General features: G+C 37.3%; 1 protein-coding gene and 2 long non-coding RNA genes across 3 annotated transcripts; all 3 read left to right on the top strand.

Annotated features, from left to right (window-relative positions):
• Positions 1–2,554: 2,554 nt before the first annotated feature.
• On the top strand, positions 2,555–5,738 carry LOC131002786 (uncharacterized). Its single transcript, XR_009094409.1, has 3 exons — positions 2,555–2,712; positions 4,787–4,851; positions 5,447–5,738. It is a non-coding gene; the product is annotated as an uncharacterized LOC131002786 (long non-coding RNA).
• Positions 5,739–12,115: 6,377 nt separating this feature from the next.
• LOC131002785 (uncharacterized) lies at positions 12,116–15,299 on the top strand. Its single transcript, XR_009094408.1, has 3 exons — positions 12,116–12,273; positions 14,348–14,412; positions 15,008–15,299. It is a non-coding gene; the product is annotated as an uncharacterized LOC131002785 (long non-coding RNA).
• A 4,630-nt stretch (positions 15,300–19,929) lies between these two features.
• LOC131002781 (protein NRT1/ PTR FAMILY 2.11-like) lies at positions 19,930–24,635 on the top strand. The gene is made up of 4 exons (XM_057929252.1): positions 19,930–20,491; positions 20,585–20,802; positions 20,981–21,537; positions 23,640–24,635. The coding sequence occupies exons 1-4, from the start codon at positions 20,368–20,370 to the stop codon at positions 24,538–24,540; spliced, it is 1,800 nt and encodes a 599-aa protein (XP_057785235.1). The 5' UTR covers positions 19,930–20,367; the 3' UTR covers positions 24,541–24,635.

Here is a 24,635-nt window from a genome sequence, read left to right as displayed (position 1 = left end):
ATCTATCCAACCTAATCTTGGATTCTTGGTATAATAGCTCATTCAAGTGCTTAGATTGAAATAGGAAAGACAAAATCAAGCAGAATCGTCTAAGTATTGATTTTGTTATTTGAGACAATATTGTAAAATCATATACTAGGACGCAACTAATTATTAATTTCTTATTATATTTAATAATTTAAGGGGACCACGTGTCAAGCTTGATTTTTCTCATCAACCATAAACTTAAGCAAGTTTAAAAGCATAAAATAAATTTGATTTATTTTATTTGGATGAATTTATAATCAGCATTCTCTTTAAAGAAAAATTATGAACTCAATTAAAAATATATACCACATAAAAAAATGATGTGATGGCAGTGAAATGTGAACACACTACACTGACAGAAAGCATAGAATTTTATACGCATTCACATGCTGTTTGTTTCCACACATACTGCATGCTTCTATTTTGTTTCTTACTGCCTAACTTTATTTTTCTAAATGAAAAAATACATTAATCTAAAGAAATTTTGATTGATATTAATTTTTTATACCTTTCTTTTGGCACTAAGCAAGATTTGCGGTGTAGTCTCCATCATTTTTATTTTTTGAGAACTAGTCTCCATCAAAATTATTAGGGAGAGTTTGCACAAAAACATATTTTCTATAAAGTGGTTATTAGGTATGATTTTTGTAATACTTATTCTAGTCAAAAATGATGGTTTTTGCATTGACGAGTATTAATTGGCAATCAACGGTATTTGATTAGTTTGATGGTTAGGTGGATATTTTCTGATCATAACTTGCGTTCTTTTACGTTTATCCCTATTAATCAATAATTTTTTTTATATATTTGTATATGTTGAAAAATTGTACTATAATCATTTGAAATTGGAGCTTGGTAATTTATTTTACTGAAACATGTGTACAGTATACATGACAAATTTTGGCGAATAGTACCTTTTTTTTATCAAGAAAATTTCATTAAAAGAATGGGTCATCCTTACAAGACACAAGGGATCAAATCATTTGAACACCATAAAGATAAATCCATCTCCTTGTTTAAAATCACAAAGATCTTATTCCAACACCACATCCTTACTTTAATCTCCAAAACAATACTTTTGGTGTCCCGCTCTTTCCCTTCGAATCTCCTCTCGTTCCGTCTCTTCCACAGAGTCCAGGTACAGCATACCCAGATCGCCTTTAGGAAATTTCTGATCTTTTTCCCTTTTCCGAAGCATGTGAACATGGCACAGTGCATTTCAACCGTTTGTGGACGAGCCAAACTGATCCCCAGCCATTTTTGAAACTCATCCCACACCTCCTCAGTCTTCGTGCAAAGAAGGAATGGGTGGTTTGTCGACTCACTTTGAATATGGCACGCATTGCACTTGAGTTCTTCTTCTCCCAAGGGGACGTTCCTCTTCCTCAAGTTAGTACAATATGAATTTAATTTGAACATTACTTTCTTTACAATTTAAAAGAGTTTACTCAAAATTAATATACAAAGTTAATATTCCTTGAACTATTGTTATTTCATAGAATAATGTAATTTCATTACATTCATTGTAGAATATAAATATAATAAGAAATGTTATTAAATAAAAAAAATCATAAATATAATTTATTATTAGACATTTATTATAATAAGAATTACATTCATTGTAGAATATAAATATATTACAATATCTTTAATATATTTATTAGAAAAATAGAAAATAAAGTAGTAAACATCAATAAATTTCTAACTGGATAAATAGGATTATAGCTTATGAGATTATTGAATAATAATATAATATTACAAAAATGCCAACAAAACACTAATATCTATTTCTCACTATATAAAAAACTATATGTATTATATAATAAAATTTTAAATTTGTAAATATTTTTTCATTTTTACTTGATATTTAAATATTAACATGTCAATACAATATTGTAATGCCCCGACTTTTTATTAAGGATTATAGACTTTTAATTATTGATTTAAGGATTTCTTATGGTAATTAGGGTTCAGCATCCATTAATAAAATACGGACTTATGTGAATTTGATGATTACATACGTGATAATTTATTTTTATTTTTATTTCAACGGATGATGCACTCAAAATATATTTTGAGTCCATTAAGAGAATGATGGAGCTCAAAGATTTATTTTGAGTTTTCAAATCGAAAAAAAAAATTATGTATTTATTTATTTTTACCGAGAACTTTAGGAATGATGAGTTATAAAAATTTTCCATCAATATTTTTCTCAAATTATTTTCCTATGATGTATTTATAAATTGAGAGAGAGCACTAATGTTAGTGCTATTTATTCTAATTTTGATCACAAGAGTTTTATGCTCTAGCATTTTATCAATTGATGATTAGTCTTACATATATATATATTTTTTTTTACACATGGGTTATTACTACACCACATTTTTATATTTACTTAATGTAACACCCCATTATCCTCCACTAATATTTTCTTTTCCCTACCACTAATCTTTTTCCCTACCACCACTAATATTTTCTTTTCCCTACCACTAATCTTTTTCCCTACCACTACTCCTACCTTTCCACCACACTACTCCTTTTCCCCCACCACTACAATCTTTCTCCCACTCTCACAACTTTTCTCCCACCATTATCACACTCCATAGAAGCCTTTGAAGCCCCAAGAGAAGTAGCAAAGCAAGGGAGAGTGTGGGAAAACTATAGAGTGAAGGTTGTGCTTCGAGGGTGAGTTTTTCTTTGCTTTTTCTCAACTGAAAATGCTTTATGGCCATGGATTTTTACACATTTGTGTGCTATATTATGTGAGGATATGTTTTATGATTTTGGATGATTATTTTGGTAGAGTTTATTGGGTGAAAAACCGTGCATGAGGTAAGGCAGCGAATCTGCCATAAGCACACTGCTCGGCAGTGTTTTGCAAGGCGATTCCATCCATCCAAACGGTTCCCAAAAATTCCCAAATTAATTGTGTATCATATTTCATATGTTTTCTAAACTTTGGTAAAATTTCAGAAGGTTTGGAGCTCTTATGATTTATTTATGAATTTGTAAACATCACTGCCTATCTGGAATACATTTTTGGTAAACAATCTTTGGGAGGCCATAAGTAAAGTTTCAATCGGTGAAAACCTTTGAAACTTGAATATGTCACTCTAGACTCCCGTATCTTTCTTTTGACATCGGTCTCACCATTTTTGAGTAAGGGAAACAACCGGTATAAATTCTTGAAATCTAGTTCTTATTCCTTGTACCATCCAGTAGATTTTACAAACCTACGACTTTTAGGTGGCAAAGGCCGACTTAAATCTTTGATTCTCAAGCCTATCTTTCTACTGAATATTCACTGACATGTTGGGAACTTACTTGTTCAGTTTTAGAATTTTTGGTGAAGCCTAAAGTGGTTTTTCTGATTTATGTTCTAAATCTGCCAAACTTGAACTCTTTTTGTGCACTGAACTTTAGACAGTCATATCTTCTAAACCATGAATGTTCTTGGAGTAAATCCAACTGTAGAGTGTTATGATCTCTCCCTAGTTTCCAGATTGACCCTTGGGGTTCCCAGTGGAGTTTTGTAAAGGGAGATATGAATTTTTAAAGAAAGCCCACTGACTTGGTTGTAATCTGGAAATCTGAAATTTTCAGATTTTTGCTTGTTAAATACCCATCTTTGAGAGGGCATATCTTGCTCGTTTGAATTTTTTTTCATTCGATTCAAATTGGAGAATGATCCTTGAAATGTCTAGTTTCCAGAATTTCTTTTGGAGCCTCATTTGGAGATCCGAGGCAGATTTGATGTCTGTTGCAAAACAACCTCTTAAGAGCTCAAGTTGTTGAATTATTTTCTATGTATCAAAGTTCATTTTAAAGGATGTTTCATGAAAGATTTAGTATATGTGCGTAACGAGTTTGGGACTATTTATTTTAAATGAGGTCCGTTCTTTTATTTAAATTATGATGGACTTTTAATGAATATTTTTGGGATTAAACTCTTATTTCTTGATTTATATAAATTATTTTTTTAAGGACTTATAAATATGAATTTCGTAGGCCTACTGACCTACTGTGATCGACGGTTTGTCGATGTCTAATAGATTTGACAATTTTATAGCAAGTCCCTACATGAGTCTTGAGTACCCTGGTAAAATTTCAAGCCATTCCAACTTCGTTTGATACTTCTTTAAAATGCAAAACCTAAACTGCACATTACTACCGAGAATTTCAGAGAACAGAGGAAAGAGTCATTCATTTCAGTAGCTTCCTGTGTGATCTAGATTTCCAAATTTTTATGGTATTAACCTTATTGTGTTAACTAGATATCCACCAAAGTTGAGCCCAGTTTGACAACGTTTACTATTTTTCAAAAATCCAAGTTTTCGATTGTTCAAAACTGCCGAACATGGTAGATCGTGGTAAAAACGTCATATCTCTCAAACCACTTGGAGTTTTCGACTCTACTTTTTTTTTATATGAAACTAGACTCGAAGATCTTTCTTTCGGTATGAGTCTCGAGTCCAGGAGATGTCGGAGTCAGAACAGATTAAATTTTGAAGTTGAGTCAGTGTAAAAACAGAGCATGTTTTGATGATGTTTGATTGTGATTCTTATGTGCCTTATGTGTTTGTGTTGCCTATGTGTTTGAATGAGATTAGACGAGGTATGATTGATTTTTGACTGTCTTTAATGTAATGAATTATGGATGCTAGAACCCTAAAACATTAAAAGATACCCTAGGCACGTAGAATTAGACTTTGTCTTATGACAATTTCTTCACGAACTTATCGACTCTTCATCAATGAAGGTCCGGGCGACAGAAAGTGAAGCCGAAGAAGAAACGACTCCACGCCAGCTTTAAGAACAATTGAGGTGGGCATTACTTTTACTATACGTATATAGAGATCCCCTGCGTGTCGTAGGCCTCTTATACGAATATATGCATGAGATGATTTTAACTGTTAATTTCAGTTTATTATTATGCCCAAATGATAAATGACTCTTATGAAATGAAAATGAAATGTTCATGAAATGAAATGAAATGTTTATGAAATGATTGACTGCCAAAAATGTTTATGTTTTTATATGTATCCTATCTGTGTTGGTTCGCCAACTTTAAAGGAAATCCAATTGGGATCCTATGCTAGACAAAGGTCGCTAGCTAGGGTTAACGTGTACACTCATGGAGACCGCGAGTCGCTTGCGACCGGTCTTGGCGTCCGTGGTAAGGAGGCCTCCTTCCCGGCGCGTGACAGAAAGGACAGATATGGATCATATAGACTGAAAATGGGATGCGCATCCACCTTTATGAAAATGAATGAAATGTTTTAGTAAGCGCAGGTCATTCAAGAAAACCCCTGTGTGTTACTGTTGGCAGTTCAATTTATATATGTATGCATGTTGTATTTTCGGCTTATGTCACTGAGTATTTTTATACTCAGCCCTGCATGTATTTCTAAATGTGCAGGTTGAGCAGGCGATGGAATGGATCGGTGTTGAGCGGATTTCCCTTTTGATGTTTATGTAATGAAACCTTGAGTATGCATCTCCATATGCATAACTCACACGTTTTTCCGCTGCAAACACTCTGACTTATTTATCATTTCTACTTGAACTTATTACTACTTCATTTTAATTAACTTTCAGTTGGGGTCTAGTCGTTATGGCAGACTCGTTTGTGAATTACCCAAGTGGTTATATATATATATACCACTAGTTTGTTATTAATGTTGGTTACTTAGTAAATCCCCTTTAATTTCCGTTTCTTATTGTTCATCCCAAGTCATAACCCCGGTTAACCCGTCATTGGGATAGTGGGCTGTGACAGAGTGGTATCAGAGCAGTTCGTTTGCTCTGGCACTAGAAACCTTATTCTAAAAAGCCAAGTCTAGTTTGATTCACTAGACATACGTGGGTTAATACGACACCGCTCAACACTCCATTGCATCGTGCTCAATCAAGGAAAAAGGTAACTGCAGTTACAACGTTTTAAAGATGTTATTATTCTAAACTGTTTCATGAAGATGTTTATGTAAAGAGCATGCTATGATGAAATGTTGAATGTTTTGCCTTTCATGGCATATCATTGCAGTTATGATGATATAATAAGAAGAATGATAGAGAATTGACACATGCTTTCCCCAGAAAACATAGATTGCTATAAGTTGCATGATCACGATTCTAAAAGAACATAGACTGCTGGATTAGTAGGATATCTCTACAATCTAGATTCTTGAAGTGATGATTTAGAAGAATGATAGAGAACTTAGAGCATTTCAGCTTCCACAAGAAAACAATGGTTCTTTTGAATTACAAAATGGAATGAAAAGACATGTACGCGTTGAAGGAAAAGCACGGAATGATGATACAAGATGAATTCAAGGCAAACATTGCATCAAGGGTTTAAGCATAAGTCTCTACGTTCGAATGTTTACACACGATGGAACATCGAATCGACTTATGTTACACGATAGATTATAAAAAGGGCGTGATTTGATTGTTTGCGGGTTATATATATATTTGTGACATACATGGGAAATGGGATCCGAGTCCACTAGAATAGAAGACCTTAAAATAAGTTTAGTTGTCTTAATGAAACTTATGTTTTGTTATGCATAATATGTTCATAACCTTGTACATTTAAGAGTTTTACGTCTACTTACGTATAAGAAGACTCACACTTTCCCTTATCTATTAAAGAGGGTTACGTCCAGGCATATTCCGATAGTTAGGAAAGCTCCGCGTTTGACCCAGCAGAGACTACCCGGGCATATCGGGATTTTAGTATAGCTTTTGATGACGACATAAGAATTGTTATAGCTCAGTATACACGCCTTTGGACTGTTGCCCATGTCTTTGGGACTACAAGTTATATAAGAAAATATGGTTCGACTGTCTGTATGTAGACCTTGGGGAATAAGAGTCTAGTTCAATAGGACTAGAACCTTAAGTTTGAGCTTTAAGCTGCCACTACGAACTCAAGTTTCGTTATGTATAGTATGTCCACGACTTCTCAAGTTCGGGACAATGTTTCCCGTGTGACTGGGAAGTGATGATGTTGGACCTGGCCAGTCCACATGATCCAAATCTCAGTAGACGTCTTTTGGGTTGAAAACCTATATGTTTCAACTTTCGGTTGAAAAGCCAGACGGGTTCTTACTCGAGGTCATTTTGTTCGACCTTGTAGTTAATCATTTCATACCCTCTGGTCATTCTTTTGAATCTCTTGAACAATTTCTACAACACCTTGCTTTGATGTTGTGTTGATTTTGAGCCTTGCAACTCGTGAGTTGTCATAGTAGATTCCCTTTATCGATAAGACTAAGAAGTATTAGTCTACTGACCTAGTATACCACCCAAACTATAGCTTTGTATAGTTGTCTCTCATTGTGTTTAAATTAGTTGAGATTAGTCTTTGTCCTATGAATATTATCGACCATTCATTATGATAGAAATTCAGAATCCAAATTGAGACCGTAATATAGTGTTTGCGTACATGAACGACTTTCTGTGTTGCATTCCAATTGACTGAATTTGCAGATTTTGGTTGAAGGCCAAAAGAAAAGCGATGACTCAAGAAGAGCTGTCAGACTTGTCTTAGAAGATTTTCAGACGGGGGTATATGACAATTATATTTCTAATAGCCGTTATAAGAGGAAAGGAAAAGAAGTGTTTAATCCAAAGCAAAACAAGATGGGATATGACCAAGTATGACCATATTTTCTGCAGCATGTCCGTTAGGCCCCACAGTAGGTGGACATAGAAGAAAAGATGATAGACAAGTTTCACTCCGGCCTAAGGTACTCGACAATTATACTGAGTTTATGAACTCTGAATTGTTCAGCCAAGCTCTGGACGCCGAGGTAGTAGGCCCGAGATTTGCCCGACCCAAACTCAACTCAGGAAGCAAATGATCAAGGACGAAGGCAAGACTACTATGATAGTCGAAATGGCAAGAGGCCTTGGTAGGAAACATAGTGCCCAAAGGCAAGGACAAGGACATCAAACAAACATAGGACCTGCTAAGGATAAGTAGGGCCAGCCTGGGGTACCTCCATGGCCGAAGTTTTCCAAGTCATATTATGATATATGTTTGGATGATAGTAATACATGTTTTAAATATGGTCAGAAGGGCCATTTTGCTAAAGATTTCCAAGCGAGGCCACAAGGAGGGATGTGAAGATCAAATCAACCGGGTCAAGCACAACCATTTAGGGTCATTCTAGGCCAACAACTACTCTATCCACCACAACCCCCTTAAGTTAGAACCTATGCCCCGCACAAGAATAAATAAGGAAGCAAACAAGGAAACCTAATAAGTATGGGCACGCTACTCAACACACCTGTTATACTTCTGTTCGATACGGGTGCCTCGCATTCTTTCTCTGCAAGTGCATGTGCAAATACCCTAAAACTCATACCTGAAAAGGGCTAATCTGGACATGAGAAATTCTTTACCCATAGGAGGGGCGACGATAGAAACACATGCTTACTCAAACCAAGAGGTAAACATAGGATCATTTAAGGTCATAGTAAACAACTTGCAGTTTATACAATATAGGACATTGATGTAATCCTAGGGATTGACTGGTTAGCTAAGAACTACGCCACAGTTTTATGCAAGGAGCGGAAGATTGCTTTTAACTTTTCGGGGATGGATGCTTTGAGATAAACCTGGGGAACAGGATACCAATTATTTCAGCCTTACAAGCGAGGAAGATGATGAACAAGATAGACTGCCAAGCTTTCCTGGTATACCTGATCGGAGGAGTTGAGACCAAAGGGATAATTGAAGACGTAGAGATTGTACGGGAATTCTGAGATATTTTTCAAAAAATTTACCAGGGCTGCCACTCGATAGACAAGTAGAATTTACCATCGATTTTGAACCAGGATCAGCACCGGTATCCAAGGCACCTTATAGGATGGCTCCAAGGGAATTGGAGGAGCTAAAGATCCAATTACAGGAATTATTGGACCTAGGTTTTATCAAACCTAGTGTATCCCATGGAAAGCGCCTGTGTTATTTGTCAAGAAGAAGGAAGGCACCTTGAGGATTATTTATTCGACCAACTCAAAGGCGTGAGTGTAATCTTTAAGATCGATTTGAAGTTTGGGTATCATCAGTTAAAAGTTAGACATGAAGATATACCCAAAACGGCTTTCCGAATAAGATATGATCACTACGAATACGTAGTTGTGCCGTTCGGATTAATAAACGCGCCAGTGGTGTTCATGGACCTCATGAACAGAGCATTCTATCCTTACTTGGATAAGTCCATCTTGGTATTCAAAGACGATATCCTTATCTACTCCAAGATTAAGAAGAATATAAGAAACATTGAGAATCGCGTTGCAAACACTAAGGGGTGAATGTCTTTATATCAAATTCACTAAATGTGAGATTTGACTTAAGGTCAGAAGGTATCAAGGTTGAAGCAGTACAAGGATGGAGGTCACCAACAACTCCAAATGAGATAAGAAGTTTCTTAGGATTAACTGGCTACTATCGAAGATTCATTGAAGGATTTTCAAAAATAGCAAGACCAATGACGCAGTTACTTGGGAAAGGAATCAAGTATACTTGGACTGATGAGTGCGAGAGAAGTTTTCAGCAGCTCAAGGACATGTTAACTACTGCACCAGTGCTAGCAGTTCCAGAACCAGACAGGGAATATGTGATCTACACGGATGCGTCGAAAAATGGACTAGGTTGTGTGTTAATGCAAGAGGGAAAGGTGATAGCATATACATCGCGATAACTTAGACCACATGAACTGAATTATCCAACCCATGATTTAGAATTAGCTGCAGTGGTGCATGCACTGAAAATATGGAGACATCACCTATACGGAGTTAGGTGTGAGATATTCACCGATCATAAAAGCTTGAAATATTTTTTTTCAAGCAAAGGGATCTGAACATGAGACAAAGAATATGGCTCGAACTAGTAAAGGATTATGATTGTGGTATTAACTACCACCCAGGCAAGGCCAATGTAGTAGCCGATGCATTGAGTCCTAAAGTCTCGTCTAAGTTAGGATACTTTCTCACGAGGGAAGATGAACTCATTAAAAACTTTGACAAGATGAGGATAGAAGTGATTAAACCACCTAATACAATAGCGAGTGTTATTGCGACAATACCCAGTATGAGAAAAATGGTGGTAGAAGCAAAAAGGAAGGACGAAAAGATGGAGAAGCTACGAGGAAGAATAAGGAACTTAAGAATCAGATAATGCTATCTTCTTTGAAGGGAAGATATGCATGTCCATGACAATGAACTTAAGAATAAGATAAAGCCATGGCACCCATATACTGTCACCAAGAAGTACTAAGATGTATTAAGATCTAGAAAAATTCTAGTTAGGAGGCATGAAACGAGATGTAACCTCATTTGTTGAAATATGTCTTGCGTGCTAGCAAGTGAAGGTTTTACAACATATCATATTGTTACTTTGAGTCTTAGAGCTCATAAAGTCAAGCTTAATGTCGTGTTTGGGACAAACTGAGCCCTTAACGAACCAATGAATTTCGTTGTCGAGATGGATTTTTTTCGAATCCATCATACTTAAGCAAAGGTTGTCACGAAAGGGGGCAGTCAATGCCCACATGACTCGAGATTCCTTCGATGAATGAATAAAAGTTTATAACGGCGTTTTAGGCAGACTGCCTACATGCTCGAAATGGTTGGTCTCCTTACAAACTGTTTAAGTTGCCTTAAGAATGCTCTAGAGATATTAGTCATTATAGTTCCGCTTAAACGACATAGAAATTACTAATAAGGTATGTTGAGGACGACCGAGCTAAACCGGGGTGAAAGCTGAGAACATGTTTTTGCCACTCATTGTGAGACATATAATACCAGTTATCAATTGACTATCGATAAATTGGCAAATGAGGCGTTATACCTGGGGAAATATAGATCACCACTTTGTTGGGATGAAATGGCGATATGATTGAGATCGTCCGTCAAATCAGAAAAAGGAATCAAGGAGGCCCAGGATAGACAGAAGTCATATGCTGACAAACGCCGAAAGGACCTATAGTTTGAGGATGTAAAGAAAGTTTTTCTGAAGGTTTCTCCATCAAGAGGAATCGTTAGATTCGGTGTAAAGGGTAAACCTAAACCCCGTTTTATAGGCTCATACGAGATTGTAGAAAGGATAGACCCAATAACTTACTGGTTGGCGTTAGCGCTAAGCTTTGAGAATGTGCGTAATGTATCCCATGTGTCGCAAATAGAGAAGTATGTTTACGATTCAAAGCATATGATCCATAAGAACAACATTATTATTAGTCAATATTTGAGTTACGAAGGAATATCCAAATCTATCTTAGATCGGGAAGTTCAGGTACTAAGGACTAAGTCAATACCGATAGTAAGGGACCTATGAATATATCATGGTCAATAATAGACTACCGTCTAACAGGAAAGTGAAGTACTCAGAGTTATTTTCTGAGGTACAAATTTCGGGACGAAATTTATGTTAAGGGGGATAGTATGTAATGCCCCGACTTTTTATTAAGGATTATAGACTTTTAATTATTGATTTAAGGATTTCTTATGGTAATTAGGGTTCAGCATCCATTAATAAAATACGGACTTATGTGAATTTGATGATTACATACGTGATAATTTATTTTTATTTTTATTTCAACGGATGATGCACTCAAAATATATTTTGAGTCCATTAAGAGAATGATGGAGCTCAAAGATTTATTTTGAGTTTTCAAATCGAAAAAAAAAATTATGTATTTATTTATTTTTACCGAGAACTTTAGGAATGATGAGTTATAAAAATTTTCCATCAATATTTTTCTCAAATTATTTTCCTATGATGTATTTATAAATTGAGAGAGAGCACTAATGTTAGTGCTATTTATTCTAATTTTGATCACAAGAGTTTTATGCTCTAGCATTTTATCAATTGATGATTAGTCTTACATATATATATATTTTTTTTTACACATGGGTTATTACTACACCACATTTTTATATTTACTTAATGTAACACCCCATTATCCTCCACTAATATTTTCTTTTCCCTACCACTAATCTTTTTCCCTACCACCACTAATATTTTCTTTTCCCTACCACTAATCTTTTTCCCTACCACTACTCCTACCTTTCCACCACACTACTCCTTTTCCCCCACCACTACAATCTTTCTCCCACTCTCACAACTTTTCTCCCACCATTATCACACTCCATAGAAGCCTTTGAAGCCCCAAGAGAAGTAGCAAAGCAAGGGAGAGTGTGGGAAAACTATAGAGTGAAGGTTGTGCTTCGAGGGTGAGTTTTTCTTTGCTTTTTCTCAACTGAAAATGCTTTATGGCCATGGATTTTTACACATTTGTGTGCTATATTATGTGAGGATATGTTTTATGATTTTGGATGATTATTTTGGTAGAGTTTATTGGGTGAAAAACCGTGCATGAGGTAAGGCAGCGAATCTGCCATAAGCACACTGCTCGGCAGTGTTTTGCAAGGCGATTCCATCCATCCAAACGGTTCCCAAAAATTCCCAAATTAATTGTGTATCATATTTCATATGTTTTCTAAACTTTGGTAAAATTTCAGAAGGTTTGGAGCTCTTATGATTTATTTATGAATTTGTAAACATCACTGCCTATCTGGAATACATTTTTGGTAAACAATCTTTGGGAGGCCATAAGTAAAGTTTCAATCGGTGAAAACCTTTGAAACTTGAATATGTCACTCTAGACTCCCGTATCTTTCTTTTGACATCGGTCTCACCATTTTTGAGTAAGGGAAACAACCGGTATAAATTCTTGAAATCTAGTTCTTATTCCTTGTACCATCCAGTAGATTTTACAAACCTACGACTTTTAGGTGGCAAAGGCCGACTTAAATCTTTGATTCTCAAGCCTATCTTTCTACTGAATATTCACTGACATGTTGGGAACTTACTTGTTCAGTTTTAGAATTTTTGGTGAAGCCTAAAGTGGTTTTTCTGATTTATGTTCTAAATCTGCCAAACTTGAACTCTTTTTGTGCACTGAACTTTAGACAGTCATATCTTCTAAACCATGAATGTTCTTGGAGTAAATCCAACTGTAGAGTGTTATGATCTCTCCCTAGTTTCCAGATTGACCCTTGGGGTTCCCAGTGGAGTTTTGTAAAGGGAGATATGAATTTTTAAAGAAAGCCCACTGACTTGGTTGTAATCTGGAAATCTGAAATTTTCAGATTTTTGCTTGTTAAATACCCATCTTTGAGAGGGCATATCTTGCTCGTTTGAATTTTTTTTCATTCGATTCAAATTGGAGAATGATCCTTGAAATGTCTAGTTTCCAGAATTTCTTTTGGAGCCTCATTTGGAGATCCGAGGCAGATTTGATGTCTGTTGCAAAACAACCTCTTAAGAGCTCAAGTTGTTGAATTATTTTCTATGTATCAAAGTTCATTTTAAAGGATGTTTCATGAAAGATTTAGTATATGTGCGTAACGAGTTTGGGACTATTTATTTTAAATGAGGTCCGTTCTTTTATTTAAATTATGATGGACTTTTAATGAATATTTTTGGGATTAAACTCTTATTTCTTGATTTATATAAATTATTTTTTTAAGGACTTATAAATATGAATTTCGTAGGCCTACTGACCTACTGTGATCGACGGTTTGTCGATGTCTAATAGATTTGACAATTTTATAGCAAGTCCCTACATGAGTCTTGAGTACCCTGGTAAAATTTCAAGCCATTCCAACTTCGTTTGATACTTCTTTAAAATGCAAAACCTAAACTGCACATTACTACCGAGAATTTCAGAGAACAGAGGAAAGAGTCATTCATTTCAGTAGCTTCCTGTGTGATCTAGATTTCCAAATTTTTATGGTATTAACCTTATTGTGTTAACTAGATATCCACCAAAGTTGAGCCCAGTTTGACAACGTTTACTATTTTTCAAAAATCCAAGTTTTCGATTGTTCAAAACTGCCGAACATGGTAGATCGTGGTAAAAACGTCATATCTCTCAAACCACTTGGAGTTTTCGACTCTACTTTTTTTTTATATGAAACTAGACTCGAAGATCTTTCTTTCGGTATGAGTCTCGAGTCCAGGAGATGTCGGAGTCAGAACAGATTAAATTTTGAAGTTGAGTCAGTGTAAAAACAGAGCATGTTTTGATGATGTTTGATTGTGATTCTTATGTGCCTTATGTGTTTGTGTTGCCTATGTGTTTGAATGAGATTAGACGAGGTATGATTGATTTTTGACTGTCTTTAATGTAATGAATTATGGATGCTAGAACCCTAAAACATTAAAAGATACCCTAGGCACGTAGAATTAGACTTTGTCTTATGACAATTTCTTCACGAACTTATCGACTCTTCATCAATGAAGGTCCGGGCGACAGAAAGTGAAGCCGAAGAAGAAACGACTCCACGCCAGCTTTAAGAACAATTGAGGTGGGCATTACTTTTACTATACGTATATAGAGATCCCCTGCGTGTCGTAGGCCTCTTATACGAATATATGCATGAGATGATTTTAACTGTTAATTTCAGTTTATTATTATGCCCAAATGATAAATGACTCTTATGAAATGAAAATGAAATGTTCATGAAATGAAATGAAATGTTTATGAAATGATTGACTGCCAAAAATGTTTATGTTTTTATATGTATCCTATCTGTGTTGGTTCGCCAACTTTAAAGGAAATCCAATTGGGATCCTATGCTAGACAAAGGTCGCTAGCTAGGGTTAACGTGTACACTCATGGAGACCGCGAGTCGCTTGCGACCGGTCTTGGCGTCCGTGGTAAGGAGGCCTCCTTCCCGGCGCGTGACAGAAAGGACAGATATGGATCATATAGACTGAAAATGGGATGCGCATCCACCTTTATGAAAATGAATGAAATGTTTTAGTAAGCGCAGGTCATTCAAGAAAACCCCTGTGTGTTACTGTTGGCAGTTCAATTTATATATGTATGCATGTTGTATTTTCGGCTTATGTCACTGAGTATTTTTATACTCAGCCCTGCATGTATTTCTAAATGTGCAGGTTGAGCAGGCGATGGAATGGATCGGTGTTGAGCGGATTTCCCTTTTGATGTTTATGTAATGAAACCTTGAGTATGCATCTCCATATGCATAACTCACACGTTTTTCCGCTGCAAACACTCTGACTTATTTATCATTTCTACTTGAACTTATTACTACTTCATTTTAATTAACTTTCAGTTGGGGTCTAGTCGTTATGGCAGACTCGTTTGTGAATTACCCAAGTGGTTATATATATATATACCACTAGTTTGTTATTAATGTTGGTTACTTAGTAAATCCCCTTTAATTTCCGTTTCTTATTGTTCATCCCAAGTCATAACCCCGGTTAACCCGTCATTGGGATAGTGGGCTGTGACATATAAATACTAAATTTATTGTATAATAATCAATTAAAAATCTATTCGACAATGCAAATAAAAAATTGATTTGATAATTGTGAGTATCTATTGAATGAAAAACGATATTAGTATAAATTTTACCGACATTTAACTTTTATATATGTAATAAATACTAACTCTTTTATTTTACTTTTTTCGAAAATTACCTAACATGATATTATTGCCACAAAAATGATAACAAAGGATAGTTTGGTGGAATGGATGATTAAAATAACCTTTAAGATTCCCCAGTAATAACGTCCACTATCACGTCAATAGAGTACACTATATGGTACAGGAAACAAGTTTTTATGAAATCTTGATGATGAATTATAAATAACTTCTGAACATAAATTAGTTAAAGTTGGTACTTGTGTCTAATTAGGCCCACAAATGTACCTGCTTATAAACCATGCGGTTCGGTTTCTAACTTTTTTTTCCTTTCTTTAGAAAGGAAAAGAAATATATTAATTCGTGTTGTATAGTAAGAAATTGACATTATATGAACATTAAAAATCATGAAAATATGAGTATTATCGGGACATTCTTGACGGAGCCCCAAACGGGGCCCCAAGACGTAGTTAACGAGCCATGGATTTTACGATCACAACAAAAGAAAAGTGAACCTTAGACATATAATGCATAATAAGACTAACCAACTTCATATGAATACACAACTTAACAAGCATCTCACGCAAGAAATCCCATTCGACTCGATTGTAGGGCTTAGTAACTGCATAGTCGTTGTTTCCTGTCCTTTTATTGCAAAGACAATGCATGCATTTATAGCCAAGCAATATATTTTCCGAAATCAACCTCCTCTAAATAAAGGTACTTTGAGACTCATCAATAACCGTAGGTAAATAACTTCCAAGTCTATTAGTCACATTTTTGCCACCACTTTATAAGTAGTATTGCAGAGGCTGATGGGGTGAAATTCCTTTACAGTGGTAGGCTTTTTAGTTTTAGGAATCAAAACTATAAGAGTCATATTTCACTCCTTTATACTAGCACCATTATTCACCACAGAAAGAACCTTATGAGTGAAGGAATTCCCAATCTCTCCCCAAAGCTTCTGAAAGAAAAGTGGCAAAAAGTCGTTTGACCTCAGTGCTTTATTCGGATTCATTTGAAAGACCGCCTTCCTGACCTTCTTATCCACAAACGGTTTGGAAAGCTCATCTTAGTTGCTATCATCGAGCCTACCCTCCACCGTGCTAGTGACATATTAAATATGGGAATGTGTTGTCGCCAAGACCGAAATAGCTCCACAAAGAAATCCTTAATGACCTCAGCCTTCTCTACCTCTTCAGTCACCAATGACCCATCTTGTTCTTGAGGCTTTTTATGGTATTACCCTTCTTCCTCTTGGACGCAAAAGTATGCAAATGTTTAGTGCTGCAATCACAAAGACTAAGCCAATTGGCTCGAGACCTCTGTTTCCAATGAATCTCCTCCACTTCAGTGGTTATCTCTACCTCTTTGTCAAGTTCCTTCAATTTAGCAAGGAAAGTCATAGAACTCGGGAGTTCGCAAGAAGGTGAGCTCTTTGCTTTCTCAGTTTCTCCAAATGTTTAGTCGGGGCCTCAAACTTGTTTCCCGTCTATATCTGAATAAAAGACTTGCATTTTTCCAATCGAGCATGGAGTGGATCACCACCAAATAGTCTCCACTTGCATATCAAATCAGCAGCAAATGTTTTATCAAGCATCCATTTTTATTCAAAGTGTCATCGGAGAGCGTCTCCGCCATTATCAACATTTTGATCTATATCCTTGATAGATATGAGCAAGGGCAAGTGATCGGAGCTAAACAGGTCCAGACTTATGCCATTAAGTTGCCAAATGCATCAAGTCCCTCCCGATTAATAAGAAAGCGGTCTAATCTCAGAAGAGTAGACGTCTCGTTTTTCTTTAACTGTACCAGGTAAAAGCCTTTATCACAATGCATCGTTTTCAGGCCACACAATTTATTTGAGTGAAAACTATGCATTTGACCCCAAGGTGGTTTACTACCTCCGTGCGCCTCATCCTAGCTGATAATTTCATTGAAATCTCCCCTCATAATCTAAGGAATTCCATCATTACCACAACATGGAACCGTTTCATAAGCTCCCAAGAATGTCGTCTTTTAGACGTGTCTAGATTTCCATAAAAGTCAGTAAACCTCCACACCAATTTGCTATACTTAACAACACAATCAAGATGACCTGTCGAAAAATTCTTGATGGATAACTCACAAGAGTCCTACAGAAAAGCATAAGTCCCCAGTCGCACCTCTCTAGTCCACAACAAACTGACCATCAAAACCAAGCATAGATTTCCATCATTTACTCCTCATGTTATCCACTTTAGTTTCACAAATAAAGAGTATCCCCAGGGAGAAACCGGTAACCAACTGACGTATTTCATGGAATGCATGAGAGCTTCCCAACCCTCATGCATTCCAAACTATGCAATCCATAATGCCCGGCATGGTGGCGTCACAGCCTCCGATGTTGGATCTCTATTTGCGAGTTTGCTTTCGTCACCTTAATCCAAGAGCCAAAATATTTTTTTTACAGCCCCCCACAATCTGCATCTGGAGATGGCCCTCCTTGTCTCTTGATACCGACCACCTTTTTTCCTTCAGCTTTCTTTCCATTCTGGGATCCTTTCTTTAGAGATATTCCTGTAGCGCAGGCCAATCTTTTCCAATGCTTCTTACTATTTCTCATTTTTGCTTTTGACGGGAATATGAGATTTCTCTCCTCAACCACTATCGCATCTTCTCCCACCTTAACCTCCTTCTCCTTTCCCTTAGCCCCCCTCACTCTCCGCTCTCATTTTCTTTCCCCTCCCTAAAAGAATACTCTCATCCTTGCTACCCTCTCATTCCGCCCCTATCTCCCTCACTCTTTCCCTGGCCTGATGTGGCAAAGATAATCGAGTCTAGTTGATTATGTATATTCATCAAGTAACGATGGCCATCCGATCTCACATGCATCCTTGACGACAAGACGTTTTCGCCAGCATCATCTTTATTCTCCCGTCTTCTCTTAATTCCCCTTAGATTGCCAACGAAATCCGTTACATTCGGTTTAGTTTCACATTAATTTTGATAACTCATTCCCGACTGCAGCCAATTCTCGAAATTGCATTTGGAAGTATCAACCGGCATCTCCGCGCAGTCGTTAGAAATATGGATGATTCTTCCACACGCGTAGCAAAACTTGGGGAGCTTTTCATATTGCAACAATATCAGTACATCCTTGTTCATTTGCTCGTGAGATAACGGAACACATCGAACTAGAGGGTTATCAAGCCTTCACGTTATTCTCACTCTCACATATTTTCCATCACACATGCCGTTTTCGCCCACGTCAATATCTTCCACAAATCCAACTTTTTCGCTAATACGTCAAATAATCTACGGCTCCAGACATTCAAGAGTGATATTGTGGCACTGAACCCACAACGTAATCTTTGAGAAATTAATGTCGGTAGGAGCTTGCATGGGTACGGTCTCCTTCCAAAGCTATTTTTTTTGTCAGCATTGCTAGCAAATTTAACCACAAAAAGGTTACGTCCCACAAGTTCTACGTTCGTCTGTCCAACCTCTCTTAGGATCATAGGCAGATTGGATCTTAGTGTTTTGCGATTAGCAACATTTTTTGAGAAGATTTTTCCCGACGAGAACTTGGTCCAAACTCTTTTGCCCTCTATTTGCCTCTACATGTGTTAGTTTTACAACCTCGTCCTTTGCTTCAATCGAAAGTTTGAGACCTTGTCACGGGCCGCACTAAATCTTCAACTTTCATGGTGGTAAAGATCACAACGAAACATGAAACACAACCCTTCAGATGAGGGAACAACGACCTTTCCAAGATGAAAGGAAAGCTAAACTCCTCAAAACCCTAGCCGTTGAGGTTAGGGTTAGCGGAGCATTGGTTTGGTTTCTAACTTATTAATATTATTTCCATTAAATTAGAAAATCTTTAATTTCTCTGAGTTATTTAAAAATTCGAAAATTGGATTCGAAATGAAATTAAGAGTTGGTGAAACTATCCCCAATCATAAAGTTCAAAATGAAACTTACACAAATTTTATTATTTTGAGCAATTAATAATTAGATCTAACCATTTAAGTTTCTTTCCAGAAATTGACAAAAGTCAGCTTCCCAAGAATTTTGACATCTCGACTCAGGAAGAAAGCATTCTGACATTGTGCATGGTCAACGTATTAAATCATCTTATCTCATATATCAATTATTTTGATTTATGAATCACATCTAGGTGACGGTATCTTATTATAAATACATGCACATTAAATATACAAGAGTTTTATAAACAAAAAAAATAAAAATAAAAAATTGAAAGAAGACATAAAAGCGCCATACAATCCGCTCTAGAAAATTGCGAACCGCTCTCACAGCTAGATTTCTACACATTGATTTAATTTATAAATCGAGAATAATAGTTTTACAAATTTTTTTTTATCAAAATTGTTATAAGAAGAAAAAATGTTTATAGTAGACATACATAGAGATTAAATAAAACTAGGAGCATACTTATAATATTGGAGCAATAGAATGTCCCATCTTATCCCATATTTTACAGTAGAGTGGTGCAATAAAACACGAGATCTCCAATATCGGAACCAAAATTACCGTTTAAACTAATTCACAGACACAGTGTAGATGGATGATGAATGATGATCCCAAATCTCAAATCTCTGTCATTTTCCCCAATTTTTGTCGCTCTGACAAAATTCCACAACCAAATTTTGGCGTTTGAGCAAAGCTCATGTGCACCCCACTTACAAACTACTCATCTCTTTTCTTTTCCTACAGTGAACGTGTAAGACAGCGACACCCATAAAAGGTTTCATTATATATTAATTCGAGGCTAGGACAGACAACGTCGACAAATTGCCCACGCTTTTGAGCTGCTGCTCTTCTCCTTCCCTCTCTTCTCACATCCATTTCTGCACACTGGAGAAATATGGCCGGAAATGGCCACGGATCTCAGATCAGGCACAAGATCGATGATCAGGAAATTGTGGTCGGAGATGATGAGGAGCCTGAGGTTAATTACAGAGGAATCAGAGCCATGCCTTATATCATAGGTATCATTATTTTCATTTTCTTGTTGATTAGATCGCAATTATGAAAATTTATTGTGTGTTTTGATAATTCTGGTAAATTTAAAAATCAAATAGGAAATGAGACGTTTGAGAAGCTTGGAGCATTAGGGACACTAGCCAATCTTCAGGTATACTTAACCACCGTTTTCAACATGTCGCGCGTTTCCGCAACCACGCTTCTTAGCATCTTCAGCGGCACCACCAACTTCGCCACTCTACTCGGAGCCTTCTTCTCCGACGCCTATTTCGGCCGCTACAAGACCCTCGGATTCGGCTCCGTCGCTTCCTTCCTGGTACCTTTTTTAACTTAATTTTATATTTTGTGTCCCAACTTTTATATTTTTAAGAAAAAGTTATCAATTTTAGTATCATTAGAAAAATACTGAAAAGTGAAACATTTTAAAATTCTCACAAAAAAATACTGAAATTTGGGTATACAAAATTAACTCGCAATATTTTTTGAAACGGCAGGGACTGCTGGTGATAACGATGACGGCGGTGTTCAAGAGGCTGCACCCGCCGCATTGCGCGTCGGACGCGGAGAGGTGCGTGGGGGCGACGGCGTGGCAGATGGCGGTGCTGCTGTTCGGGTTCGGGCTGATGATCGTGGGGGCGGGGGCGATCCGGCCGTGCAACCTGGCATTCGGGGCGGATCAGTTCAACCCGAAGACGGAGGCCGGAAAGAGGGGGATCGACAGCTTCTTCAACTGGTACTTCTTCACGCTGACGTTCGCGCAGATGGTGTCGGTGACGCTGGTGGTGTACGTGCAGTCGGACGTCAGCTGGCCGATCGGCCTCGCCATCCCAACGCTCTTCATGCTCATCTCCTGCTTCCTATTCTTCCTCGGGACCAAGATTTATGTGATCGTCAAGCCCGAGGGGAGCTTCCTCACCAGCTTGGCGCAGGTCGTGGCGGTCGCCGCCAGGAAGCGCCGCCTCAAGCGCCCGCACCAGCCGTGGCTCACCCTCCACAAGTACGCGCCGCCCAAGTCCATCAACTCTAAGCTTCCCTATACCGATCAGTTCAGGTGTGTGTTTTTTTCTCTACGTCCTTCTCGGGATTATTAACATATTATAGAAAATGGGAATCAAATCTAACTTTTTCTGTGTCAACATAGTAAACAACTAATTCGTCCCTAAAATTGTACTATGTCTCTTTAAAATGGTGACATTTCCTTATTTAAAAATGACTATGAATTTTCTCTCTTACTCCCTCCGTCCACAATTCAGTGCCCCATTTGGGTGTGGGCACGGAGCTTAAGAAAGCTGAAAAAGGTGTTGTGGTGAAATATAAGGGTAGTTGACTAAAGTGATAAAGGTAGTTGACTAAAGTGATAAAGTGATAAAGTGTAGTAAATATAGAATATAAAAGTGAAAAAGGTGTTTGAAGGTGGGTCCATTAGTGGCAAAGGGTAGTAAATATAGAAAAAGTAGGAGAGTAAAAGGGTACAAAAAGCAAAACAAGGCATTCAATTGTGGACACTTTTTAAAGGCCAAACAGGGCACTGAATTGTGGACGGAGGGAGTATTATTTATAAAAAATGTGGAATGCAATCTCTACTCATAAATAATTAATATACAATTATTATATATATATATATATTTTCAAATTCGTGTCATTTTATTTAAGTAACTACAATTTTTAGGAATAAAGGGAGTATATGCAAGATAATCAATCTTATAAACATATTTCAGTATTTATTGCGGAACTGGTCCCACATGTACCAACCCATATCACTAATTTATCAATCTCTGTTCAACACATTTCGCAAGCACAACCTACTACGTCAATAATTGCACCATATTTTCTCTTACTTTTAAATGTTTTTCTTAATAATATCATGATATACAGAACCATCACCCATCACCCACCGTGGACAAATATAACGTGCTCACCACTGATGTGGCAATTGTAATTAGAGTAAGATTTATTAATTATCCTTCCTAAATAACATTGTCACATCAGTGGTGGGCACGTTATATTTGTCCACGGTGGGTAGGTGATCAGTTCTGTCATAATATAATCCTTTCATTTCATTAGATTTTACTTTTTTTTTTCCAATTATTTAGAACGATAAAATTATATTTCATTCGTCCATAAAAAATATCATAATTTATTATTTTGATCCGTCCATAAAAAAAATATTTTAATTTATTTTTAGTAATAATTAATGGATCTTTTTCTTCACTCACTAATTAATGGATTCTTTTCACCACTCACTAATTTAATTAATTTTTTCTATTTTTCTTAATTTATAGACCTCTTTTTCTACTCATTAAATAAACAACATAAACATTTTAAAATTTGAATCACCATTCCTTAAGACATCTTTTAGAGAGAATAATATAAAAATGTATGATTCATATTTTAAGTAGCATAAAGTAATTATTTTTAAAGAAAAGTTAATTCCAAAAAAATATATATAGATCGAATATAATGGAACTGAAGGATTCCCATTTATTCATTTACATCATAACTCAAGGTTCGTGGCAAATCCTGATCCATGAAAAAGGAGTAATTACTAAATCCCCACCAACCTCACTATCGAATTTAATAGTGTTTTGGCAGCAACCGGACGGATTGGGAATTGCATTCCTAAATTCATATTCATTTTAGAAATTCATCTCCAAATTCGACTTCATATCCATTTAGATTAATTAGGGCAGAGATTATCCGATGAAAAAATATACTAATCAAGTATTCTAATCCGCATGTATAATTATCATCCTTCCTTTCAACCAATATATCATCACAAAACCATACTTAATATTTACATAATCATATTACTCTAAAAAAAATAAACATGTCAAAAAGATTAAAACTAACGTTTCCGTTTAAGATTCATCTATGATATCACGAAATATTATATTCGACGACACCTGATCTTGCGTATAAATAACTTCACACACTACATATGTGATTCTGAGATGCAATCTTTTTTTTGAGCAGATCAATTTAATTCTCAAAATACATAAAAAGAAATTAAATCAATTGATTTGGATTAACATGAATCCTATTTTCACATTTGTTAGTGTACACTCGGAGAACTACTTGTTTCACTATGTCCCATCATTAGAAATATTTATTTAATTTTATGAGTAGACAATAAATAAGATATTTGAACGACAGATTCCTGGACAAGGCGGCGATGATAACCCCAGGTGACGAGATCAACCCCGACGGGTCGCCGGCGGACCCGTGGCGGCTGTGCAGCCTGCAGCAAGTGGAGGAGACCAAGTGCGTGCTGCGCGTGATCCCGATATGGGCGGCGGCCATCCTCTACCACGTCGGCGAGAAGCAGCAGTACATCGTCTTCCAAGCCATGCAGTCCGACCGCCACCTCGGCGGCGGCGGCTTTCAGATCCCGCCGGCCACCTACAACATCTTCTCCATGCTCACCCTCACCTTGTGGGTCCCCGTCTACGACCGCGCGGTGGTCCCCCTCCTCCGCCGCGTCACCGGCAAGCCCAGTGGCATCACCGTGCTCCAGCGCATCGGCATTGGCATCTTCCTGACCATCGTGGAGTCCCTCGTGGGGGCCTTCGTGGAGGAGCGGCGCCGCTCCCTGGCCACGGCCCAGCCCGTCGCGCACTCGCACCGCGGCGCCGTGTCGTCGATGTCGGCGATGTGGCTGGTGCCGCAGCTGGTGCTGGCGGGGCTGGCGGAGTCGTTCTCGGCGATCGGGCAGGTGGAGTTCTTCTACAAGCAGTTCCCGGAGAATATGAGGAGCATCGCCGGCTCCTTCTTCTTCTTGGGCACCGCCGCCGCCAATTACTTGAACGGGTTGCTGATAACGGTGGTGCACCGCACGACGGAGGGGTCGCCGGCGGGGAACTGGCTACCGGAGGATTTGAACAAGGGGAGGTTGGATTACTTCTACTACCTCGTGGCGGGGCTCTGCTTCTTGAATTTTGGGTATTTTGTGATGTGTGCGAGGTGGTACAATTATAAAGGGAGTGGGGAGAGCGTGGAGCATCAGATGGCGGAGAAGGAGAAGATTGATAGGGATTTGGATTCCAGAGTTGTGTGAATGGTTTTTTCTTTTCTCTTAGGCTGGATTTTGTATCACAAGATTGTATTATGGAGATATCAGATATATATATGTATACGTAAAATATGACACAT

Source organism: Salvia miltiorrhiza, unplaced genomic scaffold (genome assembly GCF_028751815.1).
Source record: "Salvia miltiorrhiza cultivar Shanhuang (shh) unplaced genomic scaffold, IMPLAD_Smil_shh fragScaff_scaffold_19_1, whole genome shotgun sequence".
Classification (NCBI taxonomy): Eukaryota; Viridiplantae; Streptophyta; class Magnoliopsida; order Lamiales; family Lamiaceae; genus Salvia; species Salvia miltiorrhiza.
This window is presented reverse-complemented; position numbering and strand designations above follow the sequence as displayed.

What these genes read in the sequence shown, in the direction of transcription:
- LOC131002781 (XM_057929252.1), top strand. Translation starts at nt 20,368, where the DNA reads ATGGCCGGAAATGGCCACGGATCTCAGATCAGGCACAAGATCGATGAT. An exon ending in GCTCCGTCGCTTCCTTCCTG is followed by an intron (nt 20,803 to 20,980) that starts GTACCTTTTTTA and finishes TTGAAACGGCAG; the next exon opens with GGACTGCTGGTGATAACGAT. An exon ending in CCCTATACCGATCAGTTCAG is followed by an intron (nt 21,538 to 23,639) that starts GTGTGTGTTTTT and finishes TTTGAACGACAG; the next exon opens with ATTCCTGGACAAGGCGGCGA.